The following is a 13,897-nucleotide window of genomic DNA, read 5'->3' on the forward strand; positions in this document are numbered from 1 at the left end:
GCTCTATTTTTATTCTTAAAAGTCTTGAGCTGGATACATCTTAACATGGCAGTGCAACACAATGTAACTTCAATATTGAGGTGGCAGAAAACAAATCAGAAATTGTCTTATATAAACACTTTTTAAAGATATCTAACTAGGAATCAGCGAGGTGGTGCAGTGGATAGAGCACTGGCCCCGGAGTCAGGAGGACCCAAGTTCAGATCAGATCATTCTACTATATCTAATCAACTGAAGTCCTTGAAAGTCTAATTTACAGTCATTTAAATTTGGAACATTTTCTAATGCTCTGAACCAATGGCCTCAAATTCAAATTTAAATTTAAATTCAAATAGAAAAAGGGGCCACTAATCCATACATAAGGATTCCTGCTGGCCACATATTAACTTAGTTTTAAAATGTAATATTATCTATGTTTTATTGTATTTTTATTTATTTGTAAAACATTTTAATCTGGTTCCCTGAGAGTGTTGTGTGGTCCATGTAGCCGATTGGCTGAATGTTGGTCACCTTTGCTCTAAACAATTAGGAAGGATTTTTTTTCTCTTCAATTTTTTCTCATTGAAAAATTACTCATTTAGTTTAAGAGTTTAGTTACTTTGCAAGAACATCAACATTTTTCTGAATAGCGTCAGAGCTGAGTAGTTGTACATTTAGGCGCCCCCCTCGCCCCGAGTAAGGATCTCATGGCAAAATTTTATTGCAAAATATTTTTTTCTATAAGAGCTGCAAAAGGTATGAGTTGAGAAGGGAGTAGAGTTATCATATTATTTGAAATTAGATAACTACATATTTGAGAGCTAGTGTGGTTTAGTGGAGAGAGAGAGCTGGCCTCAGACTCAGAGAGAGAGGCGATCTTGTCCAGCTTCTGACGCAAACTGACCAGGCTCAATTTCCTGATCTGTGTGTCCAATGAGGGAGCTGGACAACATTGCCCCTAAATTTCCTTCCAGTTCTAGAAACGTGTGACCCTGGGCACATCACTTCATCTCTCAATGCCCCACGCATTGCAGAGTGATGTTGATCTTCATTAATTAAGAAGTTTCTTCACTAGGAATTCTCTGTATCAGTGAAATCCCAAGTCTGGTTCCCCCCTTCCCAGATCATCTCCCCATCCAAATTCAACCAATTTATTTAGATGCCTTTATTTTTTAATTTGTTTTTTGGTGAGGCAATTGGGGTTAGGCATTTGGGGTGAGGCAATTGCCCAGAGTCACACAGCTAGTGAGTATTATGTGTCTGAGATCAGATTTGAACTTGGGTCCTCCTGACTCCAGGGCCAGTGCTCTATCCACTGCGCCACCTCGCTGACTCCTAGTTAGATACCTTTAAAAAGTGTTTGTATAAGACAATTTCTGATTTGTTTTCTGCCACCTCAATATGTAAGTTACATTGTGTTGCACTGCCATGTTAAGATGTATCCAGCTCAAGACTTTTAAGAATAAAAATAGAGCAAGGTAGATGATTTTACATTAAGAATACACATACTAATTCATTTAATAAGCATTTATTCAGGACCTATGTGCTAGGCACTGTACAAGCAATGCAAGGAAAAAAAAATAATCCAAAGAAGGCTTGATGTTCTTTTGGAATATGCAACATATGCCTATATGCATATGTAGGATACAACATAATTTAATAATAGGCACGTGCATCCAGTCACTCAGTAATTCTTTCTTTCTTTCTTTTTTTGGAGGTAATGAGTATTAAATGACTTGCTCATGGTCACCCATCTAGTATGTATCTGAAGCCAGAGTAAAATGCAGGTCCTCTTGACTACAGGGCTAGTGATCTATCCACTGTAGTGCCTAGCTGCCCCTGACTTGGGTAATTCTTAAAATCTATCATAGTGTGGTGTGATTTGAGAGTGAGAAGGCCTTCCTTAGTTCTAATTATGGCTCTGCCTGTTAATGTTGGTGTGATCCTTGAAAATTCATGGAACTATGTACTCTTAGCTCCAAGTTTTCTCATTTGTAAAATGGAGATACAGCATTATACTAATTATTTTACAAGGCTGTTTTCAGGAGTATATTTTCTTTGAAATCCAGAAAACACTATAGAAATGTAAGCCATTATTATTATTATTATTACTAGTGAACAAAATTTCATCATCAATCTCTTAACAATTTTTGAAATAAATTGGGTGGTGAAATTTTACATTTTTTAAACAAATCATTTGATTGAAATCGTCCCAAGATATTTACCTGGTCAATAAATATGACCACAGTGCCATTTATTTCATAACTTTGCATGTTCAAATGCATACTTGTACCATATATCTAAGTATGATCCAGTTTTGACATAGAAATTAACCATATTTATCCTTCCTCTTTTTATTTGAACTGAGTGTAAAGTGATTATGAAATATACACATCATAGAAGTGTTAAAGCTATAATTCTTGCCTACACAATTCTAATCAAGGAAAAGAAGATTCCATGATGATGATGATAAGTAACTATATAGTTCTTAATGGTTTGCAAAGCAGTTAACGTATATTTATGTATATTATGCCATTCAATCCTGTGAGGCAGGGATTGATGATACCCTTCTTTTACAGATGATAAAACTGGGGTTGAGAGGTTAAGTGAGTTGTCCAGGGTCACACTCTTTTCACTAGCTCAGAGAAGAGTCTACTCCTGGAAATGGAAGTGAGTTAAACATAAACCCTAACAAAAGCAGAACTTGTGAATGCAACCCTTTTCTTTTTTAATTTTGGTATCTCGTGGACAAAACCAAATTGAAAACTATATCCATTTTAGTCATGTAATCGCTAGATTAGTGATATCTAAATGTTATAGGACATTTAGATGATGTTGAAAGCACTGAAAATTTTCTGTAACTGAGTTTGATCTAAGCATGGTTTCAAGTATTTAATACCTATTCTTCTGTTTAAGGCAGGAAAACCATCTAGAAGAATGAATGAGCTATCAAAAAACCAGGGTGTGAGTCTAAGTTCTTCTAGGTTCATAATGGACCTGGGGACTGCAAGACTTGGGTTAGGATCCCGATTTCCAAACTTACTAGTTGTGTAGGCATGACCAAGTCTCTGAGCTTTAATTTCCTTATGTGAAAAATGGGAGGAATAATGATGGCATCTTCCTTGCATTCATACATAATAAGAAATAAAGTGCTATAAATAAAGGTCTTCTTTTCCTATAATGTCTGATTTTGGTGTAGTTATTTAACTGCTAATGAAAAATACTTAACACTTGACTACCTCTCAAGATTAATGTGAGTCCAAATCAAAGAACACATCATGTCTTACCTCTTTGGTGATAGGATACTGTATAAAATTATATGCAGTTATCCCAAGAATACAGTGTCCCAAAAGTCATAGTGCCATTGTAAGCTCTCATAGCATTGAGAAACCTGATATTTTAAATTCCCAATATAATTGAGAAGGTAAATCCAACTGGGGCAGGTTGTATGAAGGTCCTTTTGTTTATCAGCTCCAATTTATCCTGTATATAGCTTGTTTGTACATACCTGTTTTCATGTTGTCTGTCCCATTAGATTCTGAGCTCTTTGAGAACAGGGCCTGTAAATTGAGGGAGTTAGGATAATCTCTAATCCATCGTCTGGTTGGTTGGTTGGTTATTGTCCTTCATTCTCAGAGAGGACCAAAATGATAACACTATGTTAAGAGTCAAATTACAGAGTATCCAACTGGCTGATCAGACCAATACGTGCTTGGAATGCTCTACCACAGGTGGGGCCCAAATAGTCCATGGGAACATTTGGGGTGGATTCTCTAAATTTGCACATCTCACGTTTCTTTTGAGCTACTTGAATTCTGCTTTACTCATAGAGCACGGCACCTTCTTTGAGGGCATGCCATGCCAGTGATCCTGTGCCAGTGTCTCCCATGTCATGCAATCAATTCTAAAGTTTTTCAGAGAGACCTTGAGAGTGTCATTGTATCACATGTTCTGACTACCATGTGAGCACTTGCCTTGTGAGAGCTCTCTGTAAAACAGTCTTTTAGGCAAGTGTACCTTTGGCATTCAAACAACATGGCCAGTCCATCAGAATTGTACTCTCTACGGTAGAGTTTGAATGCTTGGCAGTTTAGTTCAAGAAAGATCCAGTACCTTATCCTGCTGGCACAGGGCTGGTATACAGTCTATTCTCTACTAAGCTGCCAAAGTGATCTTCCTGAAGTGGTCTGACCATGTCACCCCCTTATTCAATAAATTCCAGGGCTCCCTATCACCTCCAGGATCAAATATAATATCTTCTGTTTGGCATTCGAAGCCCTTCGTAACTCGGCCCCTTTCTACCTTTCCAGTCTTCTTCTATCTTACATACTCTGCACATATTCTATAATCCAGTGACATTAATGGGAATGATAATGCATTCTTGCTATTCCTCGAACAAGATAACTCCACTCCTGACTGAGCATTTACGTTGACTTTTCCCTATAGCTACAATTATCTTCCTTCTCATCACCCCTTCCTGGCTTCCCTGACTTTCTTCAAGTCCTAGCTAAATCCCATCCTCTGCAAAAAAATCTTTCCCAGTTCTCCTCGATGCCAGTGCTTTCTTTTGGTTGATTGTCTCCAATTTATCTGGTATATAACTTGATTGTACATAGCTGTCTGTGCATCGTCTCCTCCATTAGACTGTGAGCGCCCTGAGAGCATCAATGGTCTCTGCCTTTCTCTGTATCCCTAGAGCTTTGTACAGTGTGTGTACAGTGCCTGCTTAATAAATGCTTGTTGACTGACTGATTCATGCCAGAGAAAAGATAGGAATATTTACTCTGTTAATTCCCAAATGGGGTTACATGTAGGACATGACTGAAATGACTCAACAACAAAAACTTTATCATTAATCTAATATCTTAGCATTTCTAGCCGACAGAGATATCCAAGTTGGTATAGGTCCTCCCCCTTATACTCCAATATGTCTTTCTTCTCCAAGATGATTTGAGGTTACATTTATAAGAATCTTTTTTTTTCTTTTTTGCTGGGGCAATTGGGGTTAAGTGACTTGCCCAGGGTCACACAGCTAGTAAGTGTCGTGTGTCTGAGGCCAGATTTGAACTCAGGTCCTCCTGACCCTAAGGCCGGTGCTCTATCCACTGTGACACCTAGCTGCCCCATATTTATAAGAATCTTGAAGAGGAAAAATCACAATATGTCAAAAAATACAGTTTGAGTTAATATTAAAAAATAGTCAATTTGGAGTTCCTTCCCTCAAGCATTGAAAAGCCTTCCACCTCCACCCCCATATCAAGATCTTAATCTTGAATGCAAAAGAGGACATCACCCTTAGGTAAGTCCTGATGCCAATCACTTCAGGTGTGGGGAGTTTATGATTTTATCTGTACATAATCTGAGTTTGATTTGAGTTTGGTTATGGATGTTAATCCACTTTCCTAAGAAAGGCCTTCTGTTCTTGGCCTTCTATACATTTTCAATCAGGGAAAAGTCTGGAAAGGGTTTTTAGATTGGAGAAATAGTCATTTCTTAACTTTTTCAGTTGAAGGAGATTATGAATATTTTTCCAAACAGACACTATGCTGATAAACTTGTTGATATTAATGCTAACTTGAGAAGTAACTGCAACCTGCTTTATTTTTTATTTTTTGGAGAGGCAATGGGGTGAAGTGACTTGCCCAGGGTCACACAACTAGTAAGTGTCAAGTGTCTGAGATCGGATTTGAACTCGGGTCTTCCTGAAACCAGGGCTGGTGCTCTATCCACTGCGCCGCCTAGCTGCCCTTGCAACCTGCTTGAAGTCCTATGCAGTGAAATTTGATGTGGGAAGTGAAACCAGTTGGGACAATAAATTTTGATTTGATCTCAGGTTTTATTCAGGTAGGAGAGTTTATGCTGCCCTGTCAAGAAACTACTGCGCAGGGAAAGACATTGAGAACTGCCCACTAGGGACCACAAATCTGTTGGAGTACTTCATTCCCACTTGCAGAAGGGAACGCTGAAGCAAGTAGATGTAAAAGGTACTACTCCAAAGTCAGTGACCCCCATGCCTCATCCTCTTCTCTGCAAGGGGGAATGAAGTACTCCAATGGGTTTGTGGTTCCGTTAAATGTAGTTAATTCTTCCAATGTTTCAGACCACAATCCATCCATATGTCTTGTTCAAGTCCTTCCATAACTTCTCTATAGGTAGTCCACTCAACACGTATATATGTAGGGGAAGGGAGTACTTTTTTTTTTTTTGGCATTTTCTTGACATGGTGAAGACACCAAGGAAGACTCAAAGTCCATTTAGAGGAGAAATCTCTAGACCTTTTTGATCACACACCCTCATCAGTAAAAAACATTTTTAAGCATATGCTCATGTATGTATACTTATTTAGACATGACATGCATGTGCTATTGTACTCATATACATTATAAAAATATACAAAATATAAATTAAAACAGGGATAAAGCTGGAACAAATATTTAAATTTTTTTTATTAAACAGTCCAAGAAACCTTTTTACTCTCAGTATACAACATAATCATTAATAATATTTGTAGTGAGGACAATGTGAATCAATATTCATCTTTACTTCCTCCCCTGCCTCTCAATCAAGGTTTAACAGAGATTTGAAGGTCTGAATCCATGTGTGGTTTATTCTGATATTTGGTTTTAATTGCTGCCCAAACTAAAAAGATACCTCACAAAGATACAGTAATCCAAACGGGAAAAAAGGGAAAAATGCATCGTTGGCTGTGCTTACTGAAGCACAGCAGTAAATTTTCAATTTCATCCATCCATTGTGCAAAGGTTTTCGACAAAGTTCTGTCTTCCCTTATGACACTTGTTCTTGCAAACAATTGGAAGGTATTGCATTTTTAGCTGTACAGCTGTGAGAAATAAACTTTGAACTATCTGCCTGCTAATCAGAGTGTGGTCACTCAGCCTGGAGTCAGGAAGATCTGAGTTTGGATCTGTCTCCGATCCTTACTAGCTGTGTGACCCTGAGCAAGAAACTTAACCTCTGTCTACTTCACTTTCCTCAGCTAAAAATAAGGATAACTCACAGGGTTGTTGTGAGGATCAAATGAGAATTGTTTAGTGCTTAGCACAGTGCCGGGCTCATAGTAGGTGGTTAATAAATGCTTATTCCCTCCCCCTTCCCTTTTCTCTTCTGATTTGTGCCCAGGCAATACAAACCAAGTGTGAGCACCAGTGTCAATTCATATATTAATAATTAATAAAGCTTACTTATAAACAAGAAAAAATTCAACTTATAATGCTTTCTCTTCCACTCCACTTAGTAAACCACTACATTAGAGTACTAATAAATATCTCACAGGATTCTTTTACAGAATAGCTAACATATATAACTTGACAGCACTGAAAACATGAAGGACCAAAAAATTCTAGATGAAATGAAAAACGAAGGTCTTGGAACCATTACATCATGAGAATGTAAGCTTCTTGACATAAGGGAATGTTTTATTCTTGGAATTGTATCCTCAGTGCCATTTACTGTGCCTGGTAGAAACTACAAGTAAATGCTTGTTGATTAGGACATTTATCTTCTCAGAAGCCGCAACCTAGAAGCAAATTTGGATGAAGGAAAGCATGCGATACTACTAAGGAAACACTGATAGAATTTGCTTTTATGTCTGAAAATCAGCACATAGCTCCACAGGTAATGAATGAATTACCATTTTATGAAACAGATTGCATAGTGGAGGAAACTCTTGGAGCTGTGTTATATGATGATCTGAGGCATTTCTGCTGTCACAGAACTATTAGCATCACGAAATACTATTAAAGGAATCTGCATTTGCCTATTAAGTTATTAACTGTGTCTTTAAACATGTTAAGATGTAGTCAATCATCCAACATGAAGAAATATGTGGGTGTTTTGTGTTATACTGTATTCCTGCTTATTTGATTTTCCCTGTTGTCTTGAATCATCTGCAGTTATCCATTTTTTTTAGCTTATAAATATCAACTGAATGGCATTTATTTCATTACCTACTCTCTAGAGACGCCTATGTTGAACACCTTAGTTACAAATAAAATAGTATAAATAGATCATTTAGTTGTGTAAGGACACAGAGGCTCCCAGACTCAGAGGCCACGGCTTTAAGGACTCCTTCCTCCATCTACCCTTTGTGTGGGAGGGGAGTTCAAGATGCCTCCTCAAATGCCCCCACCCTTAGTGTGGGATACCAGAGTTCAAGTATTTAGGTCACAGAGCGTCTGAGGGATTCCTCACTACCCATACAAAATCTATAGTACCCTGAAAGTTGAAGTGATGTGAAAGAAGGCAGAGAACGATGAATGTGGGGGAACCTCTCCGCAGAAAAGTGGAGTACTGTGAATTTAGGGGAAACATCTCCCCAGAAAAAATAACTGGGCCTGAGAATACTATAAATAGGGTAGGACAGAATGAGCTGGTGCTACTGGTACTCCTTTGAAGGAGACCTCTACCAGCTTGGATGATTAAATTAACTACAGAGAGAATTTTACCTTGTTAGAGTAGACTTGTGTGGGCAACTCCTAAGACAACAGAGAAGTCCTGTCTCTATTTCTCAACTTCCAATGGAAAAATGGCAGAGCAAGCTTGCCGGACAGGCTGACTGAACTTTTAACTTTGCCTCCTAAAGCCTCCCTAAGATTGTGTAAAACCCATATGTATACTTCTTCTTTTGTTCAGGGTTATTACTGTCTATCTAGCGACTTCCCATCAGCCAATGCTAATTAAACTGTTTATCTTCTAGCCTGGCCCCTGATTGATTGACCTCCAGCCAAATGGACTACAAGGAGGGAGGAATTACTCTTTAAGAGGGTCTTAGGACCTTTGGGTTGAGGAATTCCTCAACAGTGACTTGCCTGGGTTAAAGCCTTTCCAAGTCCTCTTTAATCTTAGCTTCTTCCCTCTGAGATGATCCTTAATTTATATCCTAGAGATCTTGTTTGTACAAGGCTGTTTGCATTAGACAGTGAGCCCCTTGAAAGCAGGGACTATGTGTTGCCTTTCTTTGTTTCCAATGTTTTGCACCATGCCAGCCATATAGTAGGCAACTAATAAATGACTTGAAAATGGAATTCAGGTCTTTCTAATTTTATTTTATTTTTCAATTAACAAACTTGTTTTTCTCTCCCTCTTACATTCCCTAATTGGGGAAAAAAACAATAAGAAAAACAAAATTCTTGTAATGAATATTTGAATAAAACAAAGTCCCACAAAATATCATCTTCCTGACTTTTGAGTCCATTACTTGTCTTTCATGTGGTTAGTGGCACAAGGTCCTCTGGACTCTCAGAGAATCATTGAACTGATCCAAAACTTAGGGTTTTCTAATTACTGTCTCCTCTATATACCACCTAACTGCCATAAAAAGTGATAGAGCTGGGTCTCCATCCAGGCTCTACATTCCATGGCTTCCCCTCCAAACCAGTCAATAGTTAGTTAATAAACATTTATTAAGTGTCTACTATGTGCCAGGTACTATACTAAACACTGGGAATACAAAGAGAGTAAAAACACAATCCCTGCCCTCAAGGAGCTCATATTATAATGGATGGACTTGGATCTAAAGGATAAAGTAGGGATTCTTAATTTTTTTTTTTTTTTTTTTTGGTGTGGCATGGAGACCTCTGACAGTCTGGTGAAGCCTCTGGATTCCTTCTGAATTATTTTAAACGGGTAAAACAAAATGCAAACGATTAATAATCATGACAGCACTTATACAGCACTTAGCTCTTTACTGTGTTATCTTATTCAGACCTTACAACAACCATCCTTAGAAGTATCTCTCTTTGGTTCTTACATTAACCCTGGGAAGGAGGGAGGGAAGGAAGGGAAGAAGAGAGGAAGGAAGGGAGGAAGAAATTATTAATGGTCTTCTTTGTGCCAGGCACTGGGCTCAGAGAAGGGGAAGGTCATTTAGCATTCATGAGCCTACTATGCCCTTTACAGTAATGAGGGGACACGGGTGCTTTTATCATCCCCAGCGGAGGGCGCTGGCACATACGGGATAAATTACATTATTTGCTCAGGGGCGCATAGCTAATAAACGCCGGAGGTAGGATTTGAACTCTCTACTTTCCTGCCTCCAAGTGCCGCGCTTACCATCCCACGCTACCAAGCATCCAGAATTGCCAAGGCAATCAGTTATGTTGAACTACAGTTGGCACAGCGCCTGGCCCCATTGTGAGTAAACACTTAATAAATAAACGCTTGTAGACGACTTGAATACGGTTGCCCACAAACTTTCTAAAAGGCAAGTTCAGGTGCTCCCGCCGCCCCAGCCGCGTGGGCAGCTCAGGCTCTGGTTCCCGCTTGGGGCAGAGGGGGCGGGGCAGCGCTGAGCGCGTGCGCGCCACCCGGCACGTGGGCAGCCCAACGACTTCGGGCGTGCGCAGGCGCAGTCAGGCATTCGCGCGGCACCTCGTGAGGGCGTCTTCCTCAAAGCCGGGGTGTCTGAGAAGCCTGGGCCGACCCGAGAGCCCACGAGCCGCCGCCATGTCGGACACCTTCTCGGCGTGGGACTACGTGGTGTTCTGGGGCGTGCAGCTCCTCTCGGCCGCCCTGGGCGTCTACTACGCGTTCGCGGACGGCGGCCGGAGCACGGAGGCCGACTTCCTCATGGCTCGGCGCGGGCTGACGGCGGCGCCCGTGTCCCTGTCGCTGGCGGCCAGCTTCATGTCGGCCGTCACCGTGCTGGGCACGCCAGTCGAGGTGTACCGCTTCGGGGCCGCTTTCCTACTCTTCGGCGTCGCCTACGCCCTGGTGGTCATCATCACGTCCGAGATCTACATGCCCGTCTTCTACCGGCTCGGGGTCACCAGCACCTTCGAGGTGGGCGGGGCAGCGTGGGTGGTGGTGCGCCTGCATGCCTGCTGTGTGCGGGCACGTGGGGGGGAGGGGAAAGATATAAGGAAACGCTGAGAGAAAAACCCAGCCTGGCCTCCAGAAACTTACCTTCTCCTGGGAGGCAGAGAGACAAGTTCGGAAACTTCCAGGAGCACAAAATGGAAGGTCATGTAGTATGGAAGCACCTACTGTGTGTCACTACTCTAAGTAGGGGGGTGCAGGATGTAAAGAAAGGCCAAAGCAGGTCATCTGGCATGGAAGTGCCCAAGAAAGGCCAAAATCGAAGGTCGTCTAGCATGGAAGCACCTACTGTGTGCCATTAGTCTAAGCAAGGAGATGCTGGATATAAAGAAAGGCCAAAAATAAGTCATCTACCATTGAAGCACTTATTATACTCAGGCACTGAGCTAAGGGTGGGGGAGGTACAAGATACAAAGAAAGGCCAAAAAAAAAAAGGGCTTCTGTGCCGGCCGCGCCGTGCACTCTCCTCCTATAAGGAGCAGGCTGCCAGAGTCATACTTACCAGTCCTCGGTGCCCACCCGGATAAACACAGAGACGAGCCGATCAGGAGGTGCAAACACTCAAGCTTTATTCAGAGGCCATCACAGCAAGGCCAAGCAGGAAGGCCAGAGCAAGAGAGCAGGAGCAAAAGAGCGAGCTCCGACCACTACTGTGTCTTAAGTACCTTCTTAGCCCCTCCTCCTCAGCCCGCCTACTAGTCATTGATTGTAGGGTCAGATACCAGAAGGGGATGTCTGGGGTTAGCGCTTAGACCAAGAGAGAGGACGTGAGGCAGGAGGCTAGGACCGGATACAGGAAGGAGGCGTCTGGGTTAGAGCTGTACCTAGGGAGAGGACATGACCCAGGAAGTCAGGAAGGAGACGTCTGGGGTTGACGTTGTATCTAGGGAGGGGGCTAGACAAAGGGAACTTGTTCTCTGCCGTCCCACTCCCACGTGGCACAGCCCCCTGCCTCAGGAGCACGTGCTCCGGCTACTTCTTGTATCCTGTTCCTGCTCCAGCTTATCACAGCTCCACATAGCACAGCCCCTGCTCCGGTTACTTCCTAATACCCAGTTCCCGCCCCAAGTTGCCACAATCTCCACTTGGCAGTAGGCAACATCAGACAATCCCTCACAGGCTTCTTTTAAGTCCCAGCTAAAATCTCACCTACAAGAAGCCTTTCTTGATCTTTCTTAATGCTAGGGCCTTCCCTTTTTTAAAGATAATTTTTTATTTCCCCCCCATTTACATGTAAAAGCAATTTTTTTTCATTATTTTTAAGTTTTGAGTTCCAAATTCTATTCCTCCCTCCACTCTGTCCTCCCTGAGATGGAAAGCAATCGGACATAGGTTATACACGTGCAATCATGTAAAACATTTCCATATTAGTGATTTTGTGCAAGAAGTCTTGAACAAAAAAAAAAAAAGTAAAAAATAGTATGCTTCATTCTGTGTTCAGACAACATCAGTTTTTTCTCTGGAGGTGGATAACATTTTTCATCGTTAAGTCCTTTGGAATTGTCTTGGATCATTGTATTGCTGAGAGTAGCCAAGTGATTCACAGTTCTTCATCAAACAACATTGCTGTTATTGTACAACGTTCTCCTGGTTTTGCTCACTCCCCTTTGTATCAGTTCATGTATGTTTTTCTGAAATCAGCCTGTTCATCATTTCTTATAGCACAGTAGTATTTTATTACATTCATGTACCACAACTTGTTCAGCCATTCCCCAATTGATGGGCATCACCTCAATTTCCAATTCTTAAGCTACCACACAAAGAGCTGCTGTACATGTGGGCCCTTTTCCCTATTTTATAATCCCTTTGGGATACAGACCTAGCAGTGGTATTGCTGGACCAAAATGTATAATGCTAGTGCCTTTTATCCTATGTCCTTATTTGTGCATAGTTGTTTGTGTTGTCTCCTTTATCAGATTGTGAGCACCTTGAGGGCACGGACTGTCTTTTGCCTTTTTTTGTATTCCCAGTGCTTAGCACTTTTTCTGGCATATACTAAGCACTTAATAAAAGCTTGTTTACCGACTATTTTTTGACCAATTTCCACCCGCTGCGCTTTGGGAGAGGCACTGCAAAGTGCAGTCTTCTTGTGATGTCATTGATGTAGAGGGTCCAGGTGATGGAACTCCTTGTGACCAGGTGCATCTGAGGCTATTCTGTGACTTTCAGTCTTAGGGAGTCGCCTGGAGCACTGAAAGGTGAAGTGATTTTCAGACAAAGACAGTTGTGGCTTGAATGCTGATCTTTCTGCTTCTCTAGTCTTAGACTGTAGCCTGGGAGCACTAAGTGACTTGGTCAGAGTTTCTTAGCCAGTGGATGTGAATCCTGGTCTTTCTGCCCCGAGACTTGCCAGGGCTGGTTCTTTAGGCTTAATTCTATAGGAATTACCGGGGCCATTGAGAGGTGGTAGACCTGAACTCTGGTCGACATTACTGTAGTACTCACTGGTCTTCTAGGGCTACCTCTCTGCAGGTATGAAATACGCTTTTTAGTCATCTCTATCCCCCTTCCCCAGAGAGGTGCAGAAAGCAAGAGAAGAGTTGGAGACTGGAGGCAAGGAAAGTAGTGCAGTGGCTTTTTCAGACCTCATACTAGCTATGCAGTGAAAAAAAGTTAAGTGTATATACTATGTTCCAGGTTTGGGGGTTCAAAGGCTGAAAGAAAAACCAGTCTGCTCTCGAGGACCTTACCTTCTGGGAGACAGAGATGCAAGTTGGGAAACTGTTCCAGGAGTACAAGAGAGATGGAGTGAGCAGAGAGCCAGGAGTGGGGTCCAGGCATGCAGGTTTCAGGGATGTCTTTGGGATTTCTTCCCCCAACTGTGGAAGAGATAGCCCACCTTACACAGGGTTTCCCCAAAGGATATTTAAGGATATTAAAACTTATTAAGTTTGTTCTTGTGAACAAGTTTTCCCATGTTCACAGACTTGCTCTGGTTTCCATTGCTTGCAGGGTTAAAGTACAAAGACCCTGAGTGGTTGCACTTACCATTCTTACTTTAGTTACATTGTTCTGTTACACATACTTCACTTTCTTGTCAGACTTGCAATATTTACCAGATTTGATGAGCTGGCTTCTGCCT

General features: G+C 41.5%; 1 protein-coding gene across 1 annotated transcript in view; it reads left to right on the forward strand.

The window, feature by feature from the left end:
* The first annotated feature begins 10,443 nt into the window (after positions 1–10,443).
* LOC114038522 (sodium-coupled monocarboxylate transporter 1-like) overlaps positions 10,444–13,897 on the forward strand; it is an 82,511-nt gene continuing 79,057 nt past the window's right edge. The window contains exon 1 of the mRNA XM_027855799.1: positions 10,444–10,779. Within this exon, the coding sequence (XP_027711600.1) occupies positions 10,444–10,779 (336 nt within the window). The remainder of the gene's footprint in view (positions 10,780–13,897) is intronic.

The sequence above is a fragment of the Vombatus ursinus genome, unplaced genomic scaffold, assembly GCF_900497805.2.
Source record: "Vombatus ursinus unplaced genomic scaffold, bare-nosed wombat genome assembly UNPS02011334.1, whole genome shotgun sequence".
Taxonomy (NCBI): Eukaryota; Metazoa; Chordata; class Mammalia; order Diprotodontia; family Vombatidae; genus Vombatus; species Vombatus ursinus.